This window comes from Anoplopoma fimbria, chromosome 19, assembly GCF_027596085.1.
Source record: "Anoplopoma fimbria isolate UVic2021 breed Golden Eagle Sablefish chromosome 19, Afim_UVic_2022, whole genome shotgun sequence".
Lineage (NCBI taxonomy): Eukaryota > Metazoa > Chordata > Actinopteri > Perciformes > Anoplopomatidae > Anoplopoma > Anoplopoma fimbria.
The window spans coordinates 13,719,193-13,735,481 of NC_072467.1; the positions used below are offsets into that span (position 1 = coordinate 13,719,193).

At 40.1% G+C, this 16,289-nt stretch overlaps 1 protein-coding gene across 2 annotated transcripts in view; it reads right to left on the reverse strand.

The window, feature by feature from the left end:
• Positions 1–315: 315 nt before the first annotated feature.
• The window catches only part of mical2b (microtubule associated monooxygenase, calponin and LIM domain containing 2b), a 62,614-nt gene continuing 46,640 nt past the window's right edge, over positions 316–16,289 (reverse strand). For both annotated transcript variants that reach the window (XM_054619335.1, XM_054619336.1), the window contains 12 exons: positions 11,607–11,768; positions 10,177–10,227; positions 8,576–8,697; positions 8,166–8,399; positions 7,791–7,966; positions 6,253–6,635; positions 5,418–5,491; positions 5,233–5,322; positions 3,747–3,840; positions 3,216–3,324; positions 2,597–2,670; positions 316–2,514 (listed from right to left, as the gene is read on the reverse strand). In XM_054619335.1, coding sequence (XP_054475310.1) covers positions 2,294–2,514; positions 2,597–2,670; positions 3,216–3,324; positions 3,747–3,840; positions 5,233–5,322; positions 5,418–5,491; positions 6,253–6,635; positions 7,791–7,966; positions 8,166–8,399; positions 8,576–8,697; positions 10,177–10,227; positions 11,607–11,768 — 1,790 coding nt within the window. In that variant the 3' untranslated portion in view covers positions 316–2,293. The remainder of the gene's footprint in view (positions 2,515–2,596; positions 2,671–3,215; positions 3,325–3,746; positions 3,841–5,232; positions 5,323–5,417; positions 5,492–6,252; positions 6,636–7,790; positions 7,967–8,165; positions 8,400–8,575; positions 8,698–10,176; positions 10,228–11,606; positions 11,769–16,289) is intronic.

Below are 16,289 nucleotides of genomic sequence, written 5' to 3' on the forward strand. Positions count from 1 at the left end.
ACAGCATAAATAACTAAAATAAGTTACATTTCATACTTTATATAGGCTGTTCTAATCATTAGTCCTACATTTTTAATGTTTTTTTTTTTTTTAACTCTGCTGTTCTTGTTCAAAAACTAAATTAATAGTTTACAATTATTATTAATTTAATTAATTGTCCATCCTGATCTTATTAGTTTAGATTAGAAAACCTTGGGTGTTTATGTTACAGAAGGTAAAGAGTTATAACCTCAACATTTCTCAATTGGAAAAATATGTAGACATTACAACAGTACTTAAAGTTTTGAATTTATTATTATTTAAGATTTTCTCCATTTAAAAAGACTTACAGCAGCATAAAACCGAAATGTATACAAACATACAGTTTTTAGTATTGAAAACATAACTTATTCTGAATTCAACGTTCAGTCGAAATATAAACAAACTTAACATTTAAGGCCAAGGGACCAAATGAGAAGTGTGGACCCTGGGGTTAAAATGAATGTAAACACATTATTCATGTAGACTCATAGCGATACAACAGGGTTAAAACCAGCTGAACTGAACACACACAGTTTAACTGACAGTAGTTAGTCATGAAATAATAAAGAGCATCGTCACTTTCAGACACATGTCAAATCTCTGGCCATGCCCAAAAGTGGTTTGCCTCAACGAGTCAGCATTTTTGCACTTCCGGCTACCTCTTATCAAAGTCAATGGGGTTTCTGAATGGGTTTTTGGTAAGATGCCTGAGATAACATTTGTGGTTAACATGAGTTTAAGAGATTTAAACAGATTTTTTTTGTACGATATAAAAATACATAGTTTAATACCCTTCTTGTGGATTTTGAAGTATTTACGCGTCGTAAAAAGGGCGGTTGCTAAAAAGTGGCTAAATTAAACTACAAACTGTTAGTCCACCTTTTACAGCCTCATTGTGAATACTCACGCTCATGCGACCTCTTTATGTCGAGGGAACCAGTGCGATGCTAACTTTCTAAAATTGCACTGGTTCCCTCCACAAAAAGCCGATGGGATTTTTCTACTGGTTTTGGATAATTGTAGAAAACAAGCTCTTTGGCAAACAAACATTTATGATACTTACACATTTTGTTCTGCGAGACAATCTTCACAAATGAATGGTGCTTTTATGATTTTTGGTTTTTTGATCGGCGTGATGATGTTTAATGGTCTCATTAAGCCACTTGTTAGCAACAGCCTTTTTCAAAAGCTTCAAAATTCTCGAGAGGGGGTGTTTACTGAAGTATTAAATATTGTACAACAAAATTTTAAATCTCTTCAGCTTGTGTTTAACACACACCTTATTTCAGCCATCTCACCCCGCCAAAAAAAGAACATTGACTTAAAGACAAAGTGCAAGTGGAAAAAAAATGTTGACTCATTTCCAGGTTCTGTGACTCATTCCTTCAGCACTCTAGGAAATACAGCAGCTGTTACATCACCATGTGCCAATGCAGTTTCCTGCCCCGTGATTCAGTTTTTGAATTTTGTTGCAACTTGTGTTGCTATGGAGTAAAGAAAATAAAAAATAGGTGACATTTCCAACCACCTGGCAGAAGTACATCATACCAGCTGGCCACAAATACGTGGCAGTTAGTATTCTCCTGTGTTCAATGGTGTTTTGCATTTTATTTGACTCTGTTCCGGCACAAAGTGAAAAAAGAAACACATAAGAGAGCTCAAACTCGCGCACACACACACACACACACACACATAGCTACAAAGTGACAAACAGTGCATGACATAAAGCTAACATTTCTAGATTTTATGACACAAGTTTAAAACAAAACCATGCTGTGCTGAACAGTAAAATTTCAGGGAAAGTGTTGAGTCGTTCCATGTGCTATCCAGTGAGGCTATACAGTGTTCCACTCTTAAGGCGGGCCACCAGGCAGTCAGTATGGTTTACGAGGCATAAAACGCTACAAGGCAGTCAGTCACATTATAAGAAGTGGTTAAACATATTGTACATCCAGTTTCAGGTCCGTGTCAGCACTTCAGAGCACAGAAGTCAAATACATGTTATAAGCCGCTCCTTTTCCAATCTTCCTCAGTCTCTGAGCTTAGCAGCACAAAGTGAGACTAGATGAAAGCTTTGCTGTCCTCTTTAAAGGTCAATGAACACCTAGACTTCCATGACCTTTTACTCCCTCGCCACATTATCTAGACTTGTAGCTTCATGAGGAGAAGCCAGACACAAGCTAGTACGGTTCAATTCCGCCGTTTCTTTAAAAATAGTGTTACGCAAAGCTTGCGGTGCTTTTCCACCCTTTACCACCCAGCGTTCAATACTTCACTCGGGCTTCTCCCGTCCCCAGCAGTCATCCGCCGGGGCCCAGTGGAACTCGTAGCCCTTGGACAGCACCAGGCTCTCCAGGTCCCTGTCCTCGGCCCTCTCCTTCAGCCTCTGCTCCTCCAGTACGGACACCAGAGCGTCGCGTCTCTCCACCGTCCTCATGATCTCCGCCAGGATGGCCTGCTCCTCCTGCAGCTCGGAGGCGCTCTTCTTTGTGTCTGGAGCGAGGCGGAAGAGAAGGAGTTAATGTTCCGTTACGTCAGACCCTTTCGGGTGTTTTTGATCAGTTCCGACCCTCACCTTCTGTTGCTATCCTTTGTCGTAGGTCTCGCTGCAGTCGGCTCTGCGTGTCCTCCAGTTCAAGCTCCTGGGCGCTAAGAGAGAGGAGAAACATTTTGTGATCCCTAGTGGTGAGAAATAGAAACTACAACAATATCTAAAAAACAATATAGCACAATGAGACGAGTGTGCGTCCTTCACATATCTCGAGAACCACTCATCCGATCGACTTGGCAGGTGTATTGCTGGGGACCCAAGGGAGCGCTTTTATAAAAAAAAAAATTCAATGTGGTGTACTACTTAAAAAACATATTCAATTGTAATAAACTTTGAATAAACTAAATAAGTGCCACTATTTACATATCTAAACATGATAATAAATCTATAGCTGTTTATGGGCCCTTGTAGTTAGTAGGACCCCCATCTTGTCTAACAGGTAAGTCTGCCCCTGGTGTTTTTTTCCTGAACCTGAATGCCTGGGACTTGGATGTGTGACACAACTGGCGGGTGAATTTCTGAGGAAGTGTGAAGTTGTTTACGTGAGGGGTTCTCAGCTAAACAACATGGGCCAACCATTCGGCTGCACTAGTTCACACAATTCAAGTCATTAATCCACGTGTGATCTGGTGCCGTCGCTTACAAGATCATGAGCTCAGACTCGTAGCGCGCCAATCTGTTCTTCTCCAGGACGAGTTTAAACCAGGACTGGTAGAGCTGGGCCTCGTCACCGTCATCTGTCTGAAGTGATTCTGGGAGGGGGAAGAGGGAGGAAGAAAAGAGGGGGGGGGGAGATGTAGCAGGGTTGGAAGGGAAGGACAGCGGCAAGAATTTTACATCAATTACATAAAGCCATTACAAGAAAAAAAGAAAGCATACTGGAATCAAACACACAAACAGGGCCTCTGCTTTGCGTCAGACTGACAGGACCTCACCATTCACTAGCACACAAACAAAGGCCAGCACTGTAAACAGATGGAGCCACAATGAAGTCCCACTGTCTATTGAGACCACGGCAATTAACTGTTAGCAAGGCAATGCTTTTTTGGTCTGTACGGTCTGAAAAGTATGAGCACAGCAGCTGAAGAAGAAGAAGAATGAGGCTTTCACAGAGGAATTCCATCGAGCCGCATTGTTGCCGCTAAAAGCAGCCATGTGATGTTTTGTTGGGTACCTGTTTCTCCTCTTATGATCTTTTCTATGGCCACTCCTCTCTCCTCCAGATCTCTCTGTTTCTCTTCCACCTCCTCCAGTTGCCTCTGGATGACCTGGGCAAAGAAAAAAAAAAGGGGGGAAAAAATGGGACATTATGTGACACACATGATCAAAGGGAGTGCTTGTTTGTCCAGGTTTTCAGATGTCGTTCTCTGAGGGCTCTGCCTCCACCACTTTACCATGTAGGCGTAAGGATTTTTCTCTCTCTTTCCCCTCTGCTCTGGATAATCCAACAGTTGTTGGAGCCGCAGAAACTAGTTATAATGAATTATTTAGCGCTAACAGGACATCATTGATGAAAAGAGATGTTGATGTTTTATTTTCATTAGATTTTTCTATAATTCATTCTTTTCATATTCAAAAGAGAATCCCAAATCGGAAAATTTGAATAAACAAGTAATTATTTTGTTATTTGTTAACAAAATCAGCTTGTTTGTTTTTAGCTTGTACGTTGGATTTTATGCTTAGGTAAGAAAATTGGAACTGCAAAAACATTTTCAATGTGTCATATTTGTGTGACAAGGACCACTAATTTGTGTCTTGCACTTGATAAATTTAGCAAATACACTTTTGATGGCAGTACCTGATTTAATGCCATGGATACAAGATTAAATATCAAAAGAGGTGTTTTGTGTGTGCGTGTGTGTTTTGGAAAATAAAAAGAAACAAGTTTCCAAAATAGCCTACTTTGTGGAAAAAAACAACAACACTTATATTGATGGTCAATTTTTACATATTTATTAAAGTATTTGTTAAAGTGCAACACGCAAAGAAGTCTATAACTTCCTGACTAAATATTTAAAAAATCAAAGTAAAAAAAAGAAGCCGTCACTTGTTTTAGTTTTTTGTGTTGGATTCATAAATGGATAACGACATGGTTAATGTCACAGCCACTATTTCCACTTCTTATATACAGTCTATGGTATTGTTACATGAACAATTGACATTGGACATCTGTAACAGATATTTCCAAGCAATCATCATTTGTATATCATTTATTAATTATTAGTTTTTATAGTTGATGTAGCAAAAGCAACTCATTTTGTATTTAGATTTTATTTAGAGCAAACCATAACGAAGAAGACCTTTACGTGGGGCTCATATAGCAATTGGCACCATTACTACTGCCATTTTTGAAAAGTTCAGATCTCAAAGTTTTTCTTAGAAAAAAGGCATTTATCAGAGGTGATTATCTGAATCACTTGTAAGGGGCCCGTTAACCGCCCCAAACGTTGTTGTCTATTGACGCCCCTTGCCCCATTTTCCTCTTCTTCTGCTGAGCTTCACGGTTTTCTAAGTTTTTTGGCATCCATAAGTGTTGCTTTATCGCCATCTGCTGGCCTGTCTTGCCCAATCTGTTCTGGCCTTTCAATGGCAAGAAGCGCTCTCTTTTGAACCATTCCATTACAAATAAATGAATCTTAAAGGGCCAGAGAGAGCGGTACCTGAGCTCTGTGGAGTCTCTTCAGCTCTTCTCTTTTGGCCTGCTGGGCCACCGTCTTCTCCTGCTTCCTTCTCTGTCTCTCTGGACACAGCTGGGAAAGGAAGTACACAGAACATTTCAGAAAATGGACACACATGCAAATACAGTGCGATCCCCGGCTCTATTCAGTACATGGTCTGTACAAACCTTCTGATTGGATGTCAGGTTTTCATTTTCTTCATCACTGGAGGTGGGCTCTTCAAGATTCTGCTGTCTGGAGGCTGGGTATAAGTAAAATAAATGAAAAAGTGAGGATAGTCAAGTAACATTTTGAGTTTCTGCAACAAAAAAAAAGTACAAAACAACAGTTTCCATGTGTGACTTTGTAAAGCTGATAGTATTTCATGGTGTGAATCTATCCATGACACTTAAAGGCAGATATTTCCCTATGGAGTTAGAGTAGAGGGTAACTCATTTTAAAATTGGTCCATTATTGAGGGAGAACACTACAGACGGCAGCAGCCTAACCGGCCGCAATGCGATTGCTCAGGGCAACTTGGATAAGATGGCGACGGCGAAATCACCTCACTCGAAGCTTCATAACGGTCGTCCAAAAACCAATGGGTGACGTTAAAGATGAGTACGTCGAATACTTATATACAGTCTATGGGTCACCCATAATTATAACAATCGGAGCCGGTCGGTGGCAAAAACAAGCACTTTTAGTGGATGTATATTGGCGGTGAGGAGCTGTCATGAGCAATTACATCTAAGCCCATTTAGCAGCTGCCGTCTGAAGCGTTCACCCTCAATACTGGACAAAAGATTGTGGTTCCCTTTAGTCACTTAGACGCAATAACTTGGGAAAATTGGGTTAAAAAAATACCCTTATCATTTACGTTCCCCAGGTCATCTGACACATGGCCTCTTTATTATGCATTTATATGTCGGTGCTGTGCTTGTTGCACTGCCCCCCAGTGGCGAAAAACATTTCCTCATGCGGGTTTAATAGATCATGTGATCAGGAATTCGCTGCGCTGACCTTTGTTTCGGATGTTGGTGAGTATCGTCCTGATCTCCTTTTGCCCATCCTGGTCCTGCCCCTCACCCTCTGACTCCTCCCTCTTCCTTAGCCTCAGGGACGAGAACAGGTTGACCTTCCTGCCGGGCAGCGAGGCCATGTTGTCGGAGAACACCCCTCCGGAGTCTCTGCGTCCCTTCAGGTCGACCTGCTCCAGCAGAGAGGGCAGGTCCCGCCCGGCCCCCCACGGATCGGCCCCTACAGATGCCAAGTGGGCTTCACACTTGCCGGCCCTTGTCTCATCTCTTTGTAGATCTGGACCGGCAGTGCTGAAGAGGGAGCTGAAGTTCAACGCTCCTTCTGACATGGGCCTCTGGTTGCGGGAGCCGTACCGTTTAGCCCTCCTGGTAAACCCAAAATCATAATGGACATGCAATTTGAATTGCTTTCAGAAATTGTGATGAGAGCATATGATGGCAATTTCAATGCTCTATTATTTCTCATAAGTTTTTGGAGACATTATTTGGGGGTTAATTACAGTTTTTTTTCACATATTTGGGGTCAGATTTAAGCATTTTTACCACTCAAAAAAAAAAAAAGAATAATCAAAAACCCGTCTAAAGTACCACATGAATAAGCCAAGACCTTGAGGAATACCATAGAAAAAAATCCCTGGTGTAATTTGGTATCAAACCAGATTGCATTTTTCAGCGATTGGTTGGCGAGCACCTCTGTTCTGTAAACTGCTCAGAAACCATCTTATTGGCAATATACATAGGAAAGTCATAGGCTTTCTGAATGCTCTAGGTCTCTTATTTGTGGCTGTAAAGTTCCATGAGGCTGTGATCATCCTAGAGGTCACAACAGGTCATTTTCAACAGTGAAGTCAATGGCTACTATGGTGACTAACATCATCACACATGAATACATGCAGAAATATTCAAATTTAAAAAAATGTTTAGAATAGGCAAAAATAACACATTTATACCCACATGCAAAAAACTGCATTGTTTTTGCCCCCAAACTGCATTGGATTATCATAAAGTGGGGATATCTGTAGAGAGGAGAATCGTGTGTACTCATAGAACCCATTTCCATTCACATATCTTGAGGTGAGAGGTCAAGGGACTATTCAGGTTTTTTCCCGCACCAAAACTTAGCCATGCTTCCCGATGCGCCTTTCCCGACAAGCTAGCACAGCGTCATTGGAACCAATGGAGGACTTTCCCAAACTTTTTTCTGGGAGCCAACTTTTTAAAAATGTCAAAACATTACAACCCAATTCACAATAAGCCTTATAAAGAGGGAATTTGTGTTTGTTTTCTAGCCATTTTGAAAAGATGTATGTTTGAATAATCACAACATTGTTTTTATCCATGTTATCGAAAACATTCTCACACATTAAATACTTTAAAAATCCGACCCATCCTTTGGGAACGACTGCCTAATGCTACGTAGTTTCATATGATACCAGTATCTTCCCTCTAACTTAAAAACCAGAGGAGTTTAAAAGCTTATGCACTGCTTAAAAATAAACTGTGAACAAAGTGTGTACAAACATTGGGATTGCAGTGTTGGACCTGCCGGAGGGATTGGTCACACTAAATGTCCTCCTGAAGGCGTCCGCTATGAGCTGGAAGGTGGTGGGGGACGGGGTGGAGGTTTGGCTCGGGGACGGTTCCCCGCTCTGGCCCGAGTCCGTCTGAAGCTTATCTGTTCCTGCCTCTGCTTGTACCTGATAAAAAACATCAGAGGACGGAGGGGAAAAAATGTGGAATTAGCTCCTCTTATCAGTGCTCACATCACCGTCTCTGGACCGCTGCGTTAAACCAAAAGGAGTAGCGAGAGAAAGAAAAAGCAGAGGAAATAAATTCATGTCGAGCATTATTCTTTTCTAGAAACACTAATATTGATTCTTTACTAAATGACTCCACCTGGTCTTTGTGCTGATGTGAATGTTTGGTGTTTATCGGAGCTTCCTCCTGTGTGACCAGCATGTCCCAGTTTAGGAGCTTCTCTTTCTCAGAGAGAGAGAGCATCAAGCGCTTCTTTTGGGCGGAGGAGTTGCTGGCCGTCTCCGTCGTCTTCACCGAGTCCTCCTCGGTCTTCTCACTTTCCTCTGAGGGATTCTGGGTATCGGCAGATGTCTCGGAACTGCAGTCAGAGTTCTGAGAGAACAGAGGATCTTGTCAGTGCACCAAAATTCTATTTGCACAACACAAGGTAATTAAAACATATCGATAAATGACGCAGAAGATGTTGCTTTGACTGTATTGACATAATTCTCAATGAAAGTACACCATATGTGGCGAGTATCGATAAATTGAGAATGAATTCCACATACAGTTTGTTTTTCTGCTGTAGTGACCTCCTCAAAGTCAGAGTCCGCTTCGGGGACGGTCTCCGGTCCCTCTTTGTCCTGAAGCCAGCTTCTCTGGAAGTGCTTGATGAAGATCAGAGGGAATGCTGCCGTGGGGAAAGAAAGGAACACCTTTAGTTGTTTAGAGACGGTCAGACATTTAGATGTCTTCCCTATGGACATGAACATGCTCATTGCAATACTACACATTTTCATTTTGGAGAGGTTTGTGTCAGGTGTAAATAATATAAATAACGGATGGCTGGATTCCATTTAGCCACTTCAGCTTCGAGATCCTGGTATAGTGTGTACACTGTCTCACTGTCAGGGCTTACTGGGACACCTGTGCTATAACTACAAAGTCAAAATGTCTGCTTTAAAAAAAAAATGTAATACGGTTACACCAGTGTATTACACATGTTGTAATATATTCTTAATGTATCACAATAAACATATGTAGTAAATGTGAAACAGAGAAGAATCTTTAAAAGGTAGGGTTGGTAATCTTTAGAAACCAAACCACTTTAAAAATTATCCAACCGACAAACCCAGCCCAGTGATGCAAACTCTTTGCTAGGATTTCGCTAGTTCCAAAAGTTGCTAAATCGAGCAAGAAAGTCGCCAAGACAACACTGACAGCTTTCAGGCCTCCCTCCTAAGCCACTCCCCCTATAAATCATCATTATGTAGGTAAACATGGCTAACGTTATGTTCTCAGTGCTGTCGAGTTAGCAGCTTGTGGAAGACTAGGGTGATGAGTGCACGTGCAGAATACATGCAGGTAGCCCGTCCAATCAGTTTATTCAGGCTGAATGAAATGATTGGACGATCTTATGACAGTCCTGCAACAGCCACAGATACCAGATTTTACCCACAAAAATATCAAAAATGTTTATCAAGAAGATTACCAACCCTGCCTATACAGACAGCAGGTGTTGTGGTGCATCCACTGAACTACAACCTCTGTGAAGCACTAACTTTACCTCACAGTGGTGAAGCCGTGTTAGACAGAACAAGTGATCTGATTTTTGGGGGAAAAAACGAGCCCATTGAGCAATTGTTCTGATGAAAAAGGGAAAATAAATGACCTTTTGGCAATGACTGCTGTAAAGACAACGCTGACATCTAGTGTTGTAGATGCTGCATTACAACAGTGTTTTTTTATTCTAGCCTCATTACTAAATATTAATAATTATTTCTAATGCTAATCCTGTTAAGGGTCGCGGGGGGGCTGCAGCCAGGGCTGACACATATAGAGACAGACAACCATTCACGCTCACATCCACACCTATGGGCAGTTTAGAGTCTTCAATTAACCTAAGCTGCATGTCTTTGGACTGTGGGAGGAGGCCGGAGAACCCGGAGAGAACCCACGCTAACACTATAAATATACTAATAAGATTTGATCAATAATGACGAGAAATCCCAAGGATGATCACAAAACAACAAATTACAGAAAGAATAATAGAGACAGGCTTCAGTTCTCCATCAAACCTAAATGAAGATACAGTGAAGAACAGTAACGTTGAAATAAAGAGCGGAGAAGCAAAGCACAGACGGATAAAATAAGAACTAGAGGTACTCACTCGCTTTGATCTTCCGTCTCCATCGACTATTCTGTTTGGCGTTACAGTGATCTACAGAGACGAGGGGAAGGAGGTTAAAAATAAGAAAGAGTCCTGCGTTACATGATAACAGCACAAGTCCCAGTCCGGGGTTTATCCATGTGTTCCCAGGGTCCTCGTTGAAACAGATTTGACAAGGCTAGCTTCACAGTTCAAATTGCATAACAACAAAGGGAGATGGACGTTTAAATTGCAGTTAATTGAATGGTAAAAATCCATTCAGCCACTGCGGAGATATCAATGACTAAAGTCAAGAACAGGGTCTTGCCAGTAAATCTGAAGGGGGCGTTGGTTTTAAAGAGTGTAACATCGGTAGGCTTTAAGCGGTAGGTGAGTCCATCCATTAGTTGTAGAGATATAGTAGTGGACCTTTCATGCAATAACCTACAGACATGCTGCTAGTGCGGCTAAAAACATAAATGAATACAATTCTCACATTAAAATAAAAACACTAGGCTGGATCAGCTACTCTGAGTGATTCATACCTTCTTCTTTTTTTTCCTCAATCTACAAGACATCTTCTGTATATGTGTGCAAGTAAGAACATTTTAGAACTAAAAGGACTAAAAGATTGAATGACTAATGCTGGTGCCCTACTGTCACTCATTTGGTATAGCAATAGGTATATATAACGACAGAGTATTAGGACCATTGTAGGTTGAAAAATAAAATGAGAACAATTTGGGATCCAGGGGAGGGGTAATATTCCGTAAAAAAAAACATAAAAATTACGCAATGTCATAAATTTCTGAGAAAATAACGTGGATATTCTATGAGATTAAAGTGTGAAATCTATGAGAATTAACTCACAAATTTATGAGAAAAAAACACATTAGTATTCTGTGAGATTATAAAATCATACATTCTAAAAAACTCAATCTTTGAGATTTAAGTAACAGATTTATGAGAGAAAAACTCGTAGGGTCATTGACAAGGGACTACATCGCTTCACTTTAAAAGTTGGATCAGCATCATCACACCACAGACGCCACCATGAAAGACTGCTATAACATGAGCCAGCGAGTGCAATTTATATTAATTATATTAGTACATATTTGTGTTCATAAAAGAACATCGAAAGAAGATGAAAAAAGTTATATATGTATCCTTCATGGAACTTTATCTGATAACCCTTTGGAAAAATAAAAAAACAGGTCCAACATGAGGAAAAGGTCACCGCATAACAATGTCAGTATTATGTTCATAAAATAACTAATAGAAAATTTCAGATTTTTTCGCCGCAAGTTTATGATTTAATCATCTCATAGGATATTCATTTTTTTCTTCGTAATTTAACACTTTAATGTCTGAGAACATTCTTAAACATTCTTAGTTTTTTCTCTGAATATTACACCCTTGAGAATATCAGACCAAACAGCAACAGTCCTGACCTTTGGTACCGTCATGGCTCTGGCCTTTGACCTCTGGAGGATCCTGTGTTGTGGGCGTGACTAAACAGGAAGCATCCAGCGCTTCAACAGCCATCTCCGTATCTTCAGGAACTCTTCTCTGAACTTTGTCAAGCTGCTGTGAATGCAAGATGGAGGCCGCACCTGCAAATACAAAACAGCATGTGAGCATTTAGCTTTAACTGGCTTTGAATTAATGCTCATAACACACACATACAAGTCACAATAAACATTTACTAGCACGTAGCTCATTTCATGCATAGTCTTGCACTGCCTGGTTAGCTGATACCGAACTTCTTGGGCTCTAGATTATCTAAAACAGGTGTTTTAGGGATGCAGCAATCTGACTTTTTCATCCCCGATAGCAATGCCTGGGCTTCATAGATACATAGATGTAAATGTATTTATCGGCCCATTGTCACTGACTCAAATAGCTGGATCTGATAACAGCATCGGTGCATCTCTATAATTTATTAGTTTCTGAATATGGGAAAGTAAAAAAAAAACAACTGAACAATTCCTAAAAACGATTAAATCTCTTTAACCAATACCCACACATTTAAGCTATTCTATGTGATCTTATTTTGATAACTTATTTAACAACCGATGCAATATTTTTGTTCCCCTTAACTGAGCCAATCAGCGCAGCATGCCAGGTATCAAACAAATAGGCAGCATACACATCTTAATATTCTTTCAATATTATTGAAAATAACGAATATATAGTTTTCTACTTTTGAAAGTAAATCACATGACGTATTAAAGCTCCACTCAGCTCACACAGAGTTAAAACATCCACTTCTGTCAACAACATGAGTGCTGACAAACTACATGAGGTGTTCATAACAGTACTCACAGAGTCACGGAGTCAACATTGTACAGAATCTTTTCCACAGATGATTCCACTTGGTCACAGCAAAGAAAATGAAAAAGACCCCGATACAAAAGTATGCCTATCGGCTGAAAAGACGTTCCCACTTTTGGGGTTTCGACTAAATGTTGGAATGACACTTTTACAAGGTGATACACAAATACCATAAACCCAGAGGGAAGGATAGAGCAGAGCCCACTAGCAGAACCCATGAGGAGAGCCAACAGGTGATTCACTTCAATTTTGTTCAGGTAGATTGGAGTGTAATTTGATTAATGCTCAACAGTTTTTGATTGTGATCAAGCTTTTTGCATATAGACTAAACGTCAATTCTTTCTTGTTACATTAAAGTTACTTTTATTTTGGCGGGGGAAGCTTTTAAAGCCATCTAACCCTGGTGCTTTGCCTCCCTCTCAATCCGCAGTTTGTCAGATGTTACAAAGCACGTGTTAACAAAAGCTGTGGTTGGGATTTATGAAGGGTGAAGTTAAGCCAGTTAAAAACTGTTGGAAAAAGGGATTTGCTTGTTGATGAAGTTGTTAATTTTGTGGGTAAAAGAAAATTAAACCGATCACGTAAAACAAACTTGGGTTTCTTGGGAATTGCTAAAATTACGCAATTCAGCTAATTGGCAACAAACCACGAAGCAAGTTATTTATGTAATCAAAGTGGATTTATTTCTGAATATATTTTTACAGCTTATAAATATCATAAATTAAGCAATTTTACAGTAATTATCAATGTGGAAAATAAATAACAAGGCTTGCAGGCTGCTTCAAGACTCATCGTGAACACTACTAGGAAATGTTCAGCCAAACCAAGTGTCTGGCACTGTGCAAAAAAGCTGCTATGTAAAGGGCTGCTGATCTCCTGAGCAAAGTCTAGGAGGTGCAGGAGAGGGATCTGGAGAGGGGCTCTGAGCGGGGGAGGCCTCCTTCTGAAACAGAGGGAACCACAGACAGACCACAGACAACGTGGACACGTTTGTTACCTTCGAAACAGCGTGACAAGAGGAGGGGAGGCGGCTGCTGATGATGCATCAAAAATAAATCAAATGCATAAATCCAGGGTCATTCAGGTGGAGGGTTTGGTGTTAGGGAGGAGCACAGCACAACATGAGTGTTAGTGGGGTTAGGTCGGGGCGATACGACACCAAACTAACAGAACGCCAAACCAACTGAAAGGTGCTACATGTGCATCGTTTAAACCAACGCTGCAAGCTTCCAACGACCTCTACACTTAAGTTTTTTGCCACTCGGTCTGACTTATAAATCTGTTTATAATCTGTTTTTTTTTGGCACTGAGGGCGCTGATCTTTCATTGCAAGCAAAAAATTTCAAACTTTGTCACATTAAAGGATTTAAATCAGGGACAAAACAATTAAACAACACAAGACTAAAAGTCTTGCATCTCACTAGCGATTCTGTGAGGCTGTGCTGCTAACGTCAGCATGCTAACTTGCTAATGTTGTGATGATGTGAAGTTTACAATCTTATGTTTAGATTGCACGATTGCTTTTTAGCCCTACAAAGTAGAACTGAGTCTAATGGGAATGTCTACACGTATTTGGTCATAAACCAAAAGCATTGGACAAATTTGAATTTTGAGTTGATAATGGCGCATTAAAAGTGCAAAAAACGATCAGTCTTTGGAATTATCATCTGCGGAGCATGAATGTGTGTATAAACTTTTATGGCAATCCCTACAGCAGTTGTCAAGATGTTTCACTCAAAAACTCAAATGTGAAACTCAAGTTTTGTCGCTAGAGGAAAAGTCAGCGGATCACATAAGTGATAAGGGTTTATCCTTTGAGAACCATGAATGTCTGAGCAAAATCTGCAGCCAATTGATCTGGCAGATTGTGGAGATATTTCACTGGATAAGTGAAAGGTTTGACCTGCTGGTAAAGCAACATAATAGTAAGAGGCTCAAAAAAAGAGGCTACATCCTCTGGGGTCCCTAAATGTCAGTATTAAATTTCATGGCAATTGATCCAATATTTGTTGAGATATTTCAGGATGGACCAAGAAGGTGGACCAACCCTCTAACGTTGTCCCTAACCGTCCCTAGAGCCACAGTGCTAGCGTAGCTACAAATGACCAAACAGGCAGGGAAAGGAAGTTGGAAAGTATTGAGAAATAGACTAGCACATTGTTGGTTTTAAGCTTTTCATGGAATTTGTATATATAACTAAATTATAGAATAACACCAGCTACATACTTTAAAAGGAGCAGTGTGTAGGATTTAGAGGCATCTAGCGGTGAGGCTCAAGATTGCAACCAATAGAATAACCCATCTGGTGACCCCTCCCTTTCCAGACAAAACTACGGTGGCCTTCGGGTAACAAAATAAGTCGAAAGGCCTTCTCTGGAGCCAGTTTGGTTGATCCATTCTGGGCTACTGTAAAAACATGGCGGACTCCGGGGAGAGGACCCGCTCCCTTTGAAGTGATGAAGGGCTCATTCTGAGACAATGAAAACAAAACGATTTGTTGTTTCAGGTGGTTATGCATTCAATTATATTCTTTCTGCTGAAAGATCCCCCTAAATCCTACTAATGGTCCTTTAAAAGGGCATATGGTCTCATATTTGAGAAACGCCTTCATTTAAGGTATGAGGGGCATTAGGTAGAGATGAACAAAAGGTGATGCAATTTGTTTATTGTAATTTAACCAAGGTGTAATATCTAATTTGGAATTATTTTTAACATATCACGATGCTACACATAACACCTTTACCGAACGAACTGCATGCCATACTGTACATGCTGGTTTGTGATTGGTTAATTTGGGTTAGGTGAAAGGGGGCGGAGCTAGAGGGGCAGCGGATGCAAAAGCAACACGACAAGATCTCATGACCAAAGCCGGCCAATCATCACCTTCCCCCCCTCTGGCAGGAATCAGCCAATCAGAGGGTGCAGCATTGGAAACTTGAAACAGACTGAACAAAATGAAGTGAACAAAAGAGAGTAAAATGAATTTTGAAAAAAAGAAAATGAGTGAGATATGGGGGAAAAAGAAAATGGAGAATGGAGAACGTAAAGGAACACTGAGGGCAGAGAATTAAAAGGAATCACACTATTGGAAATAAAGCTATTACAATAATACATTGAAATGTGAGAACTGCCCAAAAACAGGTCAGTACTTCAACAGTGCAATTTAAGAAATCACCCTTAATTCTGCACAATTAATTCACCTTTGGCGTCATGTACAACATAGAATATTCAAGAACAAAAAATTATCAGAAATGACAAAAGAAAAGAAATGCAAAAACAACACAGTGAAATATTTTCACTCAGTCAGGAATGTACACTCTTTTGTGGCTTTTTTTCCCAAGCACATAAATTCACCACTGGGGAAAAAAAAGAAAACAAAAACAGCCTGGTAGGGTTATAAATTAAGCTCATTGTTTTTGGCTTGTACTGCTTTTTGTCAAAAAATATCCGGATCTTATCAAAAAGACAGATTCTAAACTGACTTCCAGATAGATTTTCAAACCAACGCAACAAGAGCTGTTGAATTTTCTGTTGCAAAAAAAAGCAAATATCTTTTTTTTTTTGAAAATAAACGTTCTCTTGGGACAAGCAGATAAACAAAAAAGTCTTCCGGTAACACAAGGGAGGAGAAACATAATTAATTGATTTGCTGATTCTGTCACAGAATTCCAAAGTGGAAAATAAGACTATAAATGGTTGAATGGAAAAATGTTTACTTTTAGTATCCAGTTTTCTATTACGATTATGATTATGATTTTTGTAAGATTGGTGTAATTTTCACAATTTTAAAATATTCAAAA